The following is a 14,695-nucleotide window of genomic DNA, read 5'->3' on the forward strand; positions in this document are numbered from 1 at the left end:
ATTTTATACAAGATCACATGCATATAAAGAGAATTCTTCTGGCAAGTATGAAACAAAACGTTTGCAAAAATACGCAGAATGCCCCCCCCCCGCTATTTGTCCCTATGTCAGTCGTCTGTCCGAATGTAACAACTCGACAATCGAGAGACAGGTTTTAGTGAAATTTTATATTGGGAGCTTACCAAAATTCGTCAACATGCCCATCTTGAGCGTAATTCGCTAAATATTTATCTGAGCGAGAAATGTGTCGAACAAACATTGTATAAAAAAAGATTAAACACATTTTAGATTGATTTTGACCAAATTTCATGTCACACACAAAGGCCTTCTTCCTCCGCCCAGCCTATTTTACGCTATTTGTAAGACAACATCAAAAGTAAGTGATCACAAATTTTAAAAAAAAAATCTACAGGCAAGATCATAGCGAACGCGTCAGAATTCTTATGCTATGCGTACTTTTCCTAACCGATTAAACTCTGCAGATCACCAACAGAGTACTATCAAAACAGGCTAATGCATTTACACAGAGACTGGCATTCTGATAAAAAAAACAAAATGCGAAATGCTGGTTTAATTAGTTTTCAGATGGGTGAGAGGTGACAATTGAAAAGAGGAGTTGTTACAAGGCAAAGGAAAATATTGGGGACGATTAAAACAAAACAAACTCCGAACACCACAACAAAATTAATAGATTTTATATGATTTTAGGGGAGAGAAGTCAAGTTCTGACAAACATTAACAATTTCCCACGTCTTTTCAAAATTCAACTTCTTAATGTCATAAATTGAACACGATATTGAATGCTGAAACATTGCTCTGTTTTACGACTTCCGAGGAAAGTTAAAGCACACGAAAGCTTTAGAATTAGTCTATTAAGAGTTGCCACCCTCTTCTGACACGCAAAGAAATACGAGTCTCTGCACCGAGTCTATCTTCACGACTTATCAATATTGTACACTTAATTGGATTGATCGGACGTCGTCGCACATATAAACGGTGCTGAGTTATGAAGCCGTCAGTTGAATTTCTCATCTTCAGTGTGAAAGGCGGTGACAAGGATAAAACAACGCTACAGTACAATAACAGGCCTCCATGTTTCCATAGGCGACCACTTAAATTATGACTGATCAACACTTACGTGTGAATGGCCTGACAGAGCAACGATTTCGTAAAAGTCTGTTTACGTTAAGATTGGTGGGAATTCCGCTCAACGTACGTTCAATATCAAGAGCTCACACTGTATATAATTGTATCGTTGTCGTGTGCTTTTATATTACGTATTCTGCCTGTTTGATGGACCTCCTGTTTAATAATGACAGTTTAATGGGCATAATGAAGGACATTCGAGCATTACTTGGAATGCAGCTTGTCGTATGGATACATTTATTCTTCAGGTACCTCAGATTTCACCACGCTATACCATAATGTGTTTTTTTTAAAAAACAGAACAGTGCTCTACTATATAATGGTAATTCAACAAACGCATCGTAAGGTACATGCTCGAAAATTTAATTGTATTTTGTTTTATAATATAAAGGTGACACCATCAGCACAAAGCCAGCAAAAATAAAAAGATTACTGTCTTCTGGAATGCTGTGCCATGCAGTATGGCACAAGTTTACCGACGTTTCAGAGGGGACTGCTGCCTCAATCATCAGGGCAAACACCATGACGATGGAGGCAGCAAAACATCTCTGAAACGTCCGTACACGTCTACCAGAAAACATCGCGCAACATCCCAGAAGACAGCCATGTTCATACTCGCAGCCGTGAGAACCTAAAATCCCACCTAACTAAAACATTAGGCCTATGTTATGATGACGCAGAGATTAAATTATTAACTAACAACATCAAGAGGAGTATTTCTTGATGAGCCATCGGTCGCCCAAGCAGTCAAGAAATCCGTAATTATTTCTAAGCACTGAATTTCAGGTACCGCGAACATAAAACGTGGACTGTAAAGTGTGTGAATGAATTTCTGTTTTAGATTTCGCAAACGTGAAATCGCGCATCTGCTTGCCCTGACTGATTCCTTCACCTGGGAAGAACTGCCCACGAAAGATCCTGAGACCGGGCGCCTGACGAAGGCCGGATACCTGCCCGTCACTCAGAAAATTGCATCACATGCTTCCGCTCTCATCTACACATTCCACTTTGTTCAGAGTTCTGTTCGCATAGCGACCAGTCACGACAAAGTATTCCCTGCCTGGTTTCCGTTCGACACAACAGTGAACCCAGCGTACGCTGCTGTAAATTTAGTACAGGTAATTAGAAACATGCTTATATAATATCGGGCTTCCGGAAGTCGTTATACCAAGGTAGGTAATGTTACAAGATTTTACTTTGGGCGAGTATCTAATTATTTAAACAGATTCTTGTAAAAGCCTTGAATATTATAAGAGGACTAAGTACTTGTGTTTATTATTTCCTGCATTCGGATGTAAAATTATTTTGTCCTAACTCCATCTCGATTTTATAACTTTCTCTGTCAGAACACATGTACTTTACGTTCGACACAATTCCTTGTAATCAGTAAATGTGTTCAGCCCTTTAAAGTTAAAACTCGTCTAAATAACATTTAAAGATCGACTGGTTAACGCTGTTCAGGGAAATAATCGCTGTTTACTGTGAGAATCGTACGAAATACATAAATGCAAAACGCAGAGTTACTGATTGTTAAGTAAGGTGGTACACACAGTTATCATTAGGCTGTGAAGGGTTAATATTCATGCAAAACTACAAATACAATGCCATACCCTATCTATATGCAGAAAAATACAATTTATTTTGATTCCCACACTGTTTACAATCATTAAAAGTTTGGTTTCGCCCGCCTGAGAATTTAGGATACTTATGTATAAACACAAGATGTGTCATCAAACACCTCGACATGAACCACGGGTAGACAAATTTCAAAAAATTTAACACAGTAAATGAGTACCAAAGGATAGTGTATCTTATTTTATAAAGAAAATCATTAACGCTAATCTATGGAAAATTAACAGCAATAAAGTGAGATAATTTAGATTTGAGATCTCATAAAACAGACAGGGTTCGACTCAGATCAGTTCTAACATGGGTTTGTCGTCCACCAAAAATCCAAACACATTCTGCCTTTCCGTAAAAGCTGCCTGGTCCAAAGTTAATGATAATTCGTTTAGATTTTTTTCCTTTGTCATATTAAAAACAGTTTCTGTTCTCAAAGGCCATAGGATCGCTCTTCATCACATGTGCATTCGCTGGCTTCCTCAGTCTGTACGCTACGTTCATATGTGTGGCCTGCAGTCAGCTGGAGAAACTCAGGGCGGCCATACTGGACATCAGACAGACATATATCACATTACAACAGGAGTGTGGGGCAGAGACCAACAAACAGGATGGAGAGGGACATCCCCTCACCCCTGAGGAACTGTTCGGTCACATGCAAAAACAACTGAACGACTGCATAAGGCACCACCAGCAGATAAAACGGTATGATGCAATAAAATCTACATTTCAAGCGGATGTAAGGCTGTAACCGAGTTAGTGATTTGATATTTAGTTTTTCATTTCTATATGCAGGTTCATGCAGGCGAATGAAGATTGTTGGAACTTCGTACTGTGCGCTTTATTCCTTCTTATGCTATCAGCGATGTGTTTTGTTGCGTTCTCTGCTATTACGGTAAAGTATTCACTTAATTTGAATCAGAACATGTTAATGTTCGTATTTACTTACGTCTTTAAATTTAAAGTTCTTATCTCATTTACGCCTACAGTAAACTATTTACCACAGAATTCAAATTTGTTCATATTATTTATTAAAAACCGCAACTAATTTCAGAATGACAAGAATGTAACGTCGCGTATAATAGTATTTTTGACTCAAAATCCAGAAAAATACCTGTTCGCTCGTTTCGACTTCACGCATTATCTCTTTCGCACAGAGCTGGGGTGACCACGTAGATGTATCGCAGGCTGTTGTTATATATTTAGCAATGCTGAGCTGTCTTTGCGTGTTCTGCTGGCTTGGAACTGAGTTGTCCAAAGAGGTAATAACTCAATTATTACAAGTAAATTTTATAAAAGAACTGTTTCGATAAAATAGGTATAATATATAACACACTCTCGGATACTCCAACTCTATGTGAATTTCTACCAGGCTGAAAGTGTTAGAGACGCGGCCTGGGGGTGCGACTGGGTGGGAACTCCCGTCCCGTTCCAGCGCTGTCTGATGTTCATCATCGCCGCGGCCAACAAGGAGTTTACACTCACGGCTGGCAAGTTTGTTCCAGTCTCCAACAAGACCATGATGAATGTAAGATCATTACTACTCAGAAATGTTTTCTGAGATGCTGTACCATAAAATGTAAAACAGAAGGTGCGAAAATTCTGCAACTCAGTTCTCATATTGTAATTCGTAAGGAATGCGTATGCCTTGAAGTGTACACAACGAATAATGGGTATGTCGCTGAATTTCTAAGTAATCATATTAAGCTCAAGTCTAAAGTGTTTGAAAAATGTTCAGAAATATTATCTTTTTCTAGAATTGAGGTCCTCAAGGCGGTAAGGATGACTGTATTGATATTCTAGGTTTCCCTCCGCCATATATATGCGTGCATGCGAATCCACACGGCGTCAAAATCCAGAACAACATCGTTGATCTTATTGTTAGTTTGGTTTAAGGTGCACAAATAATAACAGAAACTAAATTATATTAAATATCAGAACAACGGGACTAATCTTTGGGACGAGGAAAATTTGATCTGTAAATAAAACCACGGGGTAGTATCGGCCATAACAAATTCCTGTGCTTCAATATTTAATGTTGGTATCGATTAAATTTTCGAGAATTCCCTGTAATAAGATATAAGACACTATTCCCACAAAACAAACACTGCTATTGAGAGATCAGACGTCATTAGCAAACGCCCGCAGGTTCATTGATGTGTTCACGAGAACCCGTCAGTGGTTCCCATCCTAAGCCATTTGAATCCACTCAAAATTCTCAAATCTTATTACTTTAAACTTCGTTTAACTATTATCCTCCTGTCTATGCCCAGGTAATCCTAGTTAACTCTTACGTTTCAGATTTTTCGGCTGAAATCCTGTATGTATGTGTCATTTCCCATACGATCTGCAAGTCCTACGGATCTCAGCATCCTAAACCTAATCTTATTAATAATACCTAGCAAGGACTACAAATTATGAGACCTCTTAGAGTGTAACTGTTTCCACGTCCCTGCTGCTTCCTCCCTCTTGGGTAAAAATGTTTTCCTCAGAACTTTGTTCTCGAACGCAGCTAATTCACTGATTTGTGTAATTAATATAATAATTATTGCCTGTCCACAGATCCTGAGCCAGACCGTCTCTTTCTTTATGTTCCTTCTTCAAATGAAAGACACAACTAATGGAAAGAAGCACGGAATATAAAATTACGTAATTTTCTACAAAACAATGAAGCTTTGCAATCATTTCACATCACATCTAGTCGTGCTCTTCTTGGGTGGGTGTTACCTCACAAACAAGAATGGGGTACAAACTTGCCCTGAAGATACGATAGCTGCTTATCTGTCCACCCACCAAGTCACAAGCAAAAAGTCCGGAATGCTAAATTTCACTGTAAAAAAAAATATCCAGCAACAAGCACTAGATCAGGTTTCGGAAATGTATTTTAGCACGAACAGCTGTCACGTGACTCCGGGCGGGAAAGGAAATGATGCGCGCGCATAATTCTCGAAGCTTCTAGTAATATGTCCGGGGAACAGTGTGGCAGAAACGAGCGGCGTCTGGAGGCCAATAAATTGTTCCCTAACATTTACCAGCCTCTGGACTGCGAAAGCAGTTTTGCTGAACAAGACAAGAAGTGATCATTAAGGCGCAATGGAGCAGGACAGACTAACCAACTTAGAGTGTAGAAGAAAACAATTATTTCAATTCTGATTCACAGACCAAGAGACTGCAGGGACAAAGAGTAATTCATTGCAAGAGTGCAGACAATAAATCCAGCTTAAAGAATCCATTTCTATCCAATTACTAATCGATGTTACAGTGTACTTCTGGATGTCGATTTATCTCCGCGAACTTCAACATTACCGTCGTTGGACCTAGCTCTTGGGACGTGGGCACATGTGTATAATAAGAAGGGAAGAAACTTGAAAAGCTTGTAGAGCAGAAACACATTCTACTCACCACCTTTCTCCCTCATCCTCCCCCTCCCACTGCGGTTTCCTCGTCGTCAACAGCTGAAATAGAAGAAACAATTATTTAGGCACAAAATACAACAGATTTAAAAGAAATTCTCCAACAGACCAACAGAAATTGTCGCTCCGAACTGTGAGACGTGAATCCGTGCATTAATATGAACCGACTTAAGTATGTGTGTCTGACTTAAGGCACATTAAGAGATATCGGGTTCTCACAGCGGTGAGGTGCCAATATTGGTGCTATGAAGACATGTTGGTAGATACTAAAGTTCCGGAGTAATATAATTCATCTTCTGCCATGAAGATGGAGTCAGTATGATCCTCCAAAATGTTGGCACGTACCTTCAAGTCAATACCTCGTCACAATTCACAATATCACCTCTGACACTTTGGCTTTTGTTTGTGTTTGTGTATGTGTGTGTACTCTCAGGTAAGAAACCTTCATTCCAAGACAAGAAATTAATTGAATATTATCAGGACCATCCGCAACTATATAGGCCAATACACAGTTACACGGGAAATAAAGGATGAATCCAAATTTTATCCTGAACTGCACAAACATAACAAGACGAAATGTTCAAGACACGTTGGAAGGGCATATCTTAATCCTAAATGCGGAAGAAGCCAAATGGCCCAAGCCATAATGTTATTGATAATTAGAGAAAACTAAAGTTTGCTAACAAAATTAAGTAAAATACCGTGAGAATCGAAAATTACAGCAAACGCAAAGGAACGTCTGGTAGTACTAATAAATATAATTACACTAAGTCCTCCTCAAATAAATTATACCATGGCATTACTTTGTGCATAGAACAAATTCCAAAAAAGTTTCAATCAACCAGTATTTCACTCAAAATAAGTTTTATATCATTGATCAATTAATCTCTTTTCCAATAAGACAACTTTGCTAATGCTGCTTTAAATTTCCAGAAAAAAGACAAGTACTCACGGACCCCGCCCATAACAATCGCGCATTTACCGCAGGAACCAACAGAGACGGCCTTCGTGGGCCATAAATATTGTACGCAACACGACACTGTATATAGAGACGTGCCTTCAGTTGAACTGTCGATCTGCCTATCATAGGTTCCTTCCGGTGTGATAGCATTCAACAACACGACGTAAATTATTATTCTTTCTGGCAAATTAGTTACAATATGGAAACAACGCAACCAAACACAAGTAAACTGACTGAGAACCGTTTCCGCGTAACTTTATTCTTGCTGCGTTTGGGTGGTGTCTCCATTTGCGTCGAGAGTCCATCAAGGATCAACTGCATGTACAACTCTGTGGTGATGATCTGCTCTTATATCACGTTTCTCGCTATGATAATGGACAACGTCCTAAACAGTGACGACTTACAGGAAGCCATGAAGACATTTCGTGTCATTCTTTCCAGCGTGCTAATTTTCTGGATGTATTTCAATATCAGGTAGTTCTTACAAGATCGGATACAATTACGTGCAAATGAAATATTATTAATGTGTTCCAAGATAAATATTTTAATAACAACTTGTTTTAGCACACAAGAACAGTGATGATGATACAGCTAGGTTTTTTTTTTACTCAGATGCGTCTCAGATATATTGGCTTCCTCTATTAATAGGGTAAGTGCCTCTGAAACGTCAATAAATTTCTACCAGACTACATGGCGCATCATTCCAGAAAACAGCCAACTTCAGACCTTGAACACACGTTCAGCATTAATATACAGTCAAACCTCGGTTCACGAACGCCTCGGATCACGGACAATTCAGTTTACGAACAAATTTTCTGAACACAAAGCGTCTCGGATGACTACTGTGTCTCGAGTTACGAACACGCAAGCCCGTCAACATCGTGGAGCGATAGGCTGGGAGTATCAGCGTCGGCAGTATTCGTAGAAGAATGATCCAGCATGGGGGCCAAAGAAAGACAATGATAGCAGCAAAGTGAAAAGAAAAAATACCAATATCATGATAGATGTTAAGAAAGAAACATGAAAATGGTGTTCGTGTCTCTGATCTTGCTACTCAGTTTGGGATGGCAAAATCAACGATCTGTACTATTCTTAAAAATAGAGAGACAATCAAGAAAGCCGATGTTGCAAGAGGAATGACAGTTATTACTAAACAAAGATCACAGACGATTGAAGAAGTGAAGAAATTGCTGCTAATTTGGATAAACTACAATATGTCAGTTAGTAACAGTGATTCTGAGGGTATGATTTGTGAAAAAGCAAGGCGATTGCATGATGACCTGGTAAAAAAGTATCCTGGTACTAGTGGTGATATTGATGTTTTCAAAGCTAGCAGAGGATGGTTTGAGAAATTTAAGAAAAGAACTGGCATACATAGTGTGGCTAGGCATGGGGAGTCTGCGAGTGCGAACCAAAAAGCTGCTGAGGAATTTGTGCAAGATTTTAGTGACTATGTAAAAGCTAATGGATTCAATCCCCAGCAACTGTTTAACTGTGACGAAACCAGTCTGTTCTGGAAAAAAATGCCAAGGACATACATCACCCAAGAGGAGAAATCATTACTGGGACACAAACCAATGAAGGATAGTTTTCGTATATATTTGATCTGCTTAGTGTTGTGTTTATCTTTCTTGTGATAGATTTAACGGTTTCCATTGATTTTGTGTTAAGAACTTGTGCACAAAGTACTGTTGTAAAATTTTAAACAAGCAATCATCTGGGGTCCAGGAACGGATTAATCCATTTTACATTAATTCCTATAGGGAAAATAGTTCCGTTTTACGAACGACCTTTAGGAACGAATTAAGTTCGTGAACCGAGGTTTGACTGTACCTAGACAAGTCTAAACCTAAGTGGACGTACGTGAACGCCTAGCTCTTTCTCGAAAACACTAATTTGTTATGGATTTCAGATTCCGTATGGTCAAATTTGAGTGGTTGATTAACCTCACTGAACTCTTCACATGGGAAGACGTGCCGAACAAAGATCCTGACACTGGACGACATACGTGGGGTGGACTGATAACGTACATTCAGAACGTCAGCAAAAACTTATTTGTTTTCACCACCGTATATCACGTGATCCAGACATCCGTGCGAATAGCTCTCTCTCACGATTTGGTGTTCAGAGCGTGGTATCCTTTCGACTCTTCTACTACCCCAGTGTACGAATTAATAATTCTTTCGCAGGTAAGATAATGCTCCTGTAATTTTGTTATCTGATTCAAAAGCATTGGAACTAAGTTGCGACGTAACAATTCCATCCAATCAACTATTAATGTAAAGAAATTTGAACCCACATGACGATAAAAGTTACAATTTAATGTATTTAAAAATTAAAGTGATATTTAGGTCTATATATAAAGTAAATGGTGCTCTCTGGAGATTGTCTAAGCGGTTTTGAGTCGAAGACAAGTAGAATCTCGTTCACTTTAAATGTATCTCCGAAAAAATCCAAACACCAATTCGAGGTGAAGTAATATAACTTAATATCAACGTACGGGAATGACGATAGGCGTTGCGACTCGTTCAAAAAACGCCAACATTTTCACAGTTCAGATTACAGATGGCACTATAGTCGATTATGTAAAACAGACGCCGAACGTAGCGACGCCTTTTAGCCCAGAAGCCTCTTAAGGGCGCCTTATATATCACCGGTGAACTTTGGGGCGCCAGTGAACATAAAGTTTGAAAACCGAAGCCGAGCGTCGCGACGCCCCCACAAGAGGTCATTTGTGGCTCGAACGAACCTCGAAATTCCATCAAACACGACGTTGGTAAACCGACGCCATGCGTAGTGACGATAACTGTCATTGGAGACCTAACCCAATTCATATTGACGTAACCTAACCCAACGCAACCCAACCAAAGCTATCCCTACAGAATCACAGATTGAGAAAGACATGTCCTACTATGATTTAAGGGGTTAAGTAAAATCCAATGTTCTTCTACCCTCCAGGTGATTGCATCACTACAATTCGAGAGCGTATTTTTTGGGTTCCTTATCCTGTACGCCGTGTTAGTGTGCGTTGCGTGCAGTCAGTTGGAGAAGCTCAAGGCGAAACTATCGGCCATTGCACAGAAAAGCATCACGTCACAACAGAACTCTCAATCAGGAGACAAAGATGAGACTGGCCAAGACGCAAGAATTCAAAATGTGTTCTTTTACATGCAGAAACAGCTCAATGAATGCGTACGTCATCACCAACTTATCATGCAGTACGTACATATAATGCAATCACTGTATCCAGCATCAGTTACGGCAAAAAAGAGTCTATTTCGGACGATCTCATCTTAATTCTGCTCAATTTCAGGTACATGAGCGCACTAGAAGACACAATGAACTTCGCGCTATGCGGTTTGTTCCTGATGATACTGATTACGATGTGTTTCGTCGCATTCTCCGCTGTCATGGTAACGTGTGTTTTAGTCTAGCTACTGTATGAATGTTAGGTCCACTTTCAGTCCGTTCAACAGTATCAAACATTTCCCAATATACGAGGCGCGTCCTCGAAGTAAGTTTCCCTGGGGCCGTTTACAGAAACAAAACACAATTTCATGGAAATATTTATTGCAACAGATACAGCAAGTGTCCAGCTATTTTTCAACATATTCGCCACCGGAATTGAGACATTGGTCATACCGTGGGACCAACTTTTGAATACCTGTGTCGTAGAAGTCTGCCGCCTGGGATTGGAACCACTGTGTGACAACCATCTCCGCCTCTCTGTCATTCTCAAAACGCTGACGCTGACCGGACAGGAATTTCTTGAGGTGTAGGAAAAGATGGAAATCACTGGGAGCGAGGTCCGGGCTGTAGGGTGAATGATTAAAAACCTCCCAGCTGAACTCTTGCAGGAGACTTGCTGTCCGTCGAGCCGTGTGCGGCCTAGCGTTATCACTGACCGCACTTCACAGTCGGCGGGAGCTGGAATAAGAACCTCCATCTTCAACAGCTGCAACGATGCTACTGTGAGAACGCGGGAAGTACCGTTAGTACATGCGCCATGCTACGTCATTGCTCTATCACGTACGCACAGTCGCTTCGCGCAATATAAGGTTTGCTAGCTGTGGGACGAGTGGGAAACTTACTTTGAGGACGCGTCTCGTAGTTTCTAAATATAAAACAAGAATATAGCAACTGTGCCAAATACAATGGTATGATTAAACAAAGGACGTGACGGGACCACGCCTTACGAACATAACACGCGGTATGAGTGTAATTCACTAAAACCTTAAGACGTCTGCTGGTTTCAATACCCGTTGTTTTCTGCAGAGTCTGGGAGACCACACCGATCTGGCACAAGCCGCGTATGTTTACGGATTGCTGATCGGAAGCACATTTATATTCTGCAGTCTTGGGACACAGCTTTCAGAACAAGTAAGTGACAATTTACAGAAACATCATGTCGTAATTTTATTCTTAAATAATGGCCAGGTATGTCCGTTATAATTACACGTCAACTGTTTCAGGTTGAAAGTGTTAGAGACGCGGCCTGGGGGTGCGACTGGGTGGGAACTCCTGTCCCGTTCCAACGCTGTCTGATGTTCATCATCGCCAAAGCCAACAAGGAGTTTACACTCACGGCTGGCAAGTTTGTTCCAGTCTCCAACAAGACCATGATGAATGTAAGAAGAATCTTCCTAAACTAAATACTTGAATGTACGATTAAGTTTCACTGCAATTTGTCTTTCTGCAGATCAGCTACTGGCACTAGAACATAGTTCGTAGCCAATCGTGTTTAAATTCCTATTAAAATGCTGAAAAAACATAAACGCCAGGAATCAATAATAAAATTTCGGCAGGCTGTCATGCCCCATTATATTAATTATTTTCCTTTAGTTTAACTGCTGTTTAAACACCGTGTCCTTTCTCTTTGTCAATAGATGATGAACCAATCCGCATCTTTCTTCATGTTTCTTCTGAACATGAAAGACAAAAACATAAAAGAAAGTGGCACCGAATAGAAGAACAATCTGCAATATGTAGCAAAATCTTCCTCACAGCATCAATTCCATTTATTAAATGCTATCTCATATCAATTCTATTCTACACGTCTTACTAGCGCCGAAACACACAGACCTCCTATAACCTCAATTGAAAATTACTTCCGAGGAAGAATCGACCACTGCTCTCTAACACAATATTTTACCGTCAACACATTAAAAATGCGATAAATGTTGTAGCTCATCTATTTAATAAAATCTCTAAATGGCCTTCAATTTGTGACGCTGCGGGCGTTCTTGGAAACTGAGCTGGGCCAGCGCAATGTCGACCGATGTGGTTCTGCGCACACACAGGGATACTATCCCAAATGAGAATGTATAGCTAATTACTGTCATTATGGACTGATGACCACACTCCCTGAAGCACTATAGCCTATACTAGGCATAAATCCAAAAAATTTTGGAGCACAAGCAAGATAATAAGTTTAAAAATAAAGAATGATTACCAAAACTTTAATGTATGGGTCCACATTAATTTTTACAATTACTATTGGCCTAAGAAATCCCCAAATCCCACCATATTTGAAACATCCAGAATTTCCTGAAGCACACAATTCAGTACTTTTTATGGCATAAGTGCCTCAAACTATAGCCTATAGATTCAAATCATAGATCTGGAAGGTGTTGGCCAAATTCATAGTATTATTTTGGAATTTGCCTGGAGGGACTAAGGGAAGCCAAGAAAAACTGAGATTTGAAACCGGGCCTTCCCGAGTACAGGTTGACTGCGACGTTGTTTGCAACCAAAAATTATTCAAAGCATTCCAGTTCACTCAACTTCACGCGTGACCGGTGATTGAATTTAGATGTTACACTTAACACATTCTAACGGAAGTAACCCCCAGACTCTTCATAAAACCGAGTTAATAAACAAACCATTATAAATTTCAATGTTGCTGATGAGCGTAAGATGCCGCGTCATTAACCGGTCCAACTGTAAATTAAATTAACCCAGTTCTGAACAGCAGCACTGCGTCATCTCATATTTTATATAAAAAAGGACACTTCACTTTTAATCGGTATGCATAAGAATGTGTTTTCAGCACTTCCTATCACTGACAAAGCGTAAAATTTATACAGAAAAACATCAAAACACGAACCTCACTACGGAAGGAATTACAAACGTTCCAGGGTTACCAATGTCATGACATCAAATTTCTACCAAATTCGATATTCTAATAAACTATCGATATGATTAGTCAATCAAACTGCTGCACGTTCCTTATTTACCTACACCTTAATTGATGACTTATAAGAAAACAACGTTAAAAAAAAATCAGGCCAAGGAACGCCGAATTCTATATTTATCCTGACAGGAAAACTCTACCGACAACAATAACAAAATATTCATCGACGACGGCTTATCAAAACAACTGTTGGAATGAACTCCACCAGAGGTCTCTCTCTACCTCTGCTAAATTAGGAAAGAAAAAAATTACATACATTTATGATTAATATTCATATAACAGGACAAATGTAATATCTTAATCACATTAAATCATTACGAAGAAGGCAAACATTACTGCATAAAATATAAATTCTTGAAAAGCAATGTTTGTTTGAGTTTTCATGTGTAGTGTACCCTTGTTGTATAGAGCACGTGTCTTGGGACAGCTTTGATAATGGCCATGTTACCCACATTATAGGCAAGAACATTTATGTAATTTTCATCTTAGGAGACATTATCATGCCTGCAGTGTATGCAATGGAGCAAAACAGACTAACCAACTTAGAGTGTAGAAGAAAACAATTATTTCAATTCTGATTCACAGACCAAGAGACTGCAGGGACAAAGAGTAATTCATTGCAAGAGTGCAGACAATAAATCCAGCTTAAAGAATCCATTTCTATCCAATTACTAATCGATGTTACAGTGTACTTCTGGATGTCGATTTATCTCCGCGAACTTCAACATTACCGTCGTTGGACCTAGCTCTTGGGACGTGGGCACATGTGTATAATAAGAAGGGAAGAAACTTGAAAAGCTTGTAGAGCAGAAACACATTCTACTCACCACCATTCTCCCTCATCCTCCCCCTCCCGCTACCGCGAATTTTATCCTGAACTGTAGAAATATAACAAGACGAAATGTTCAGGACACGTTGGAAGGGCATATCTTAATCCTAAATGCGGAAGAAACCAAATTGCCTAAGCCATAATGTTATTGATAATTAAACTAAACTTTTAGTTTAGCAAAATACTATGAGTATCGAAAGTTATAGCAAACGTAGAGGAACGTCAGGTAGTACTAATAAATATAATTACACTAAGTCCTCCTCAAATAAATTATGCCAAGGAATTTCTTTGTGTACAGAAAAAATTCCAAAAAAGTTTCAATCACCCAGTATTTCACTCAAAATAAGTTTTATATCATTGATCAATTAATCTCTTTTCCAATAAGACAACTTTGCTACTACAGAAACGTGACAAGTACTCACGGACCCCGCCCATCACAATCGCGCATTTACCGCAGGAACCAACAGAGACGGCCTTCGTGGGCCATAAATATTGTACGCAACACGACATTGTATATAAAGACGTGCCATCAG

At 39.5% G+C, this 14,695-nt stretch overlaps 3 protein-coding genes across 4 annotated transcripts in view; 2 read left to right on the plus strand and 1 right to left on the minus strand.

The window, feature by feature from the left end:
* LOC110833841 (lutropin-choriogonadotropic hormone receptor) overlaps positions 1 to 14,695 on the minus strand; it is a 137,309-nt gene that overhangs the window by 118,362 nt on the left and 4,252 nt on the right. For both annotated transcript variants that reach the window (XM_087352755.1, XM_087352754.1), the window contains exon 2: positions 6,169 to 6,221. The gene's annotated coding sequence lies outside the window, so the exon portion shown is untranslated. The remainder of the gene's footprint in view (positions 1 to 6,168; positions 6,222 to 14,695) is intronic.
* On the plus strand, positions 1,281 to 3,469 carry LOC110830167 (uncharacterized; the record flags this gene model as incomplete). Its single annotated transcript, XM_087352613.1, has 3 exons — positions 1,281 to 1,394; positions 1,988 to 2,264; positions 3,206 to 3,469. Coding segments are annotated over exons 1-3 (642 nt in total), but the record flags the coding sequence as incomplete, so codon positions are not given.
* Positions 7,002 to 12,671, plus strand: LOC147873227 (4-vinylanisole receptor-like). The gene is made up of 7 exons (XM_087352776.1): positions 7,002 to 7,614; positions 9,053 to 9,329; positions 10,099 to 10,358; positions 10,454 to 10,553; positions 11,416 to 11,520; positions 11,613 to 11,768; positions 12,027 to 12,671. The coding sequence occupies exons 1-7, from the start codon at positions 7,340 to 7,342 to the stop codon at positions 12,105 to 12,107; spliced, it is 1,254 nt and encodes a 417-aa protein (XP_087208902.1). The 5' UTR covers positions 7,002 to 7,339; the 3' UTR covers positions 12,108 to 12,671.

This window comes from Zootermopsis nevadensis, unplaced genomic scaffold (genome assembly GCF_977971745.1).
Source record: "Zootermopsis nevadensis isolate Lab colony 2312 unplaced genomic scaffold, Znev_1.0 Znev_ptg000021l, whole genome shotgun sequence".
NCBI lineage: Eukaryota > Metazoa > Arthropoda > Insecta > Blattodea > Termopsidae > Zootermopsis > Zootermopsis nevadensis.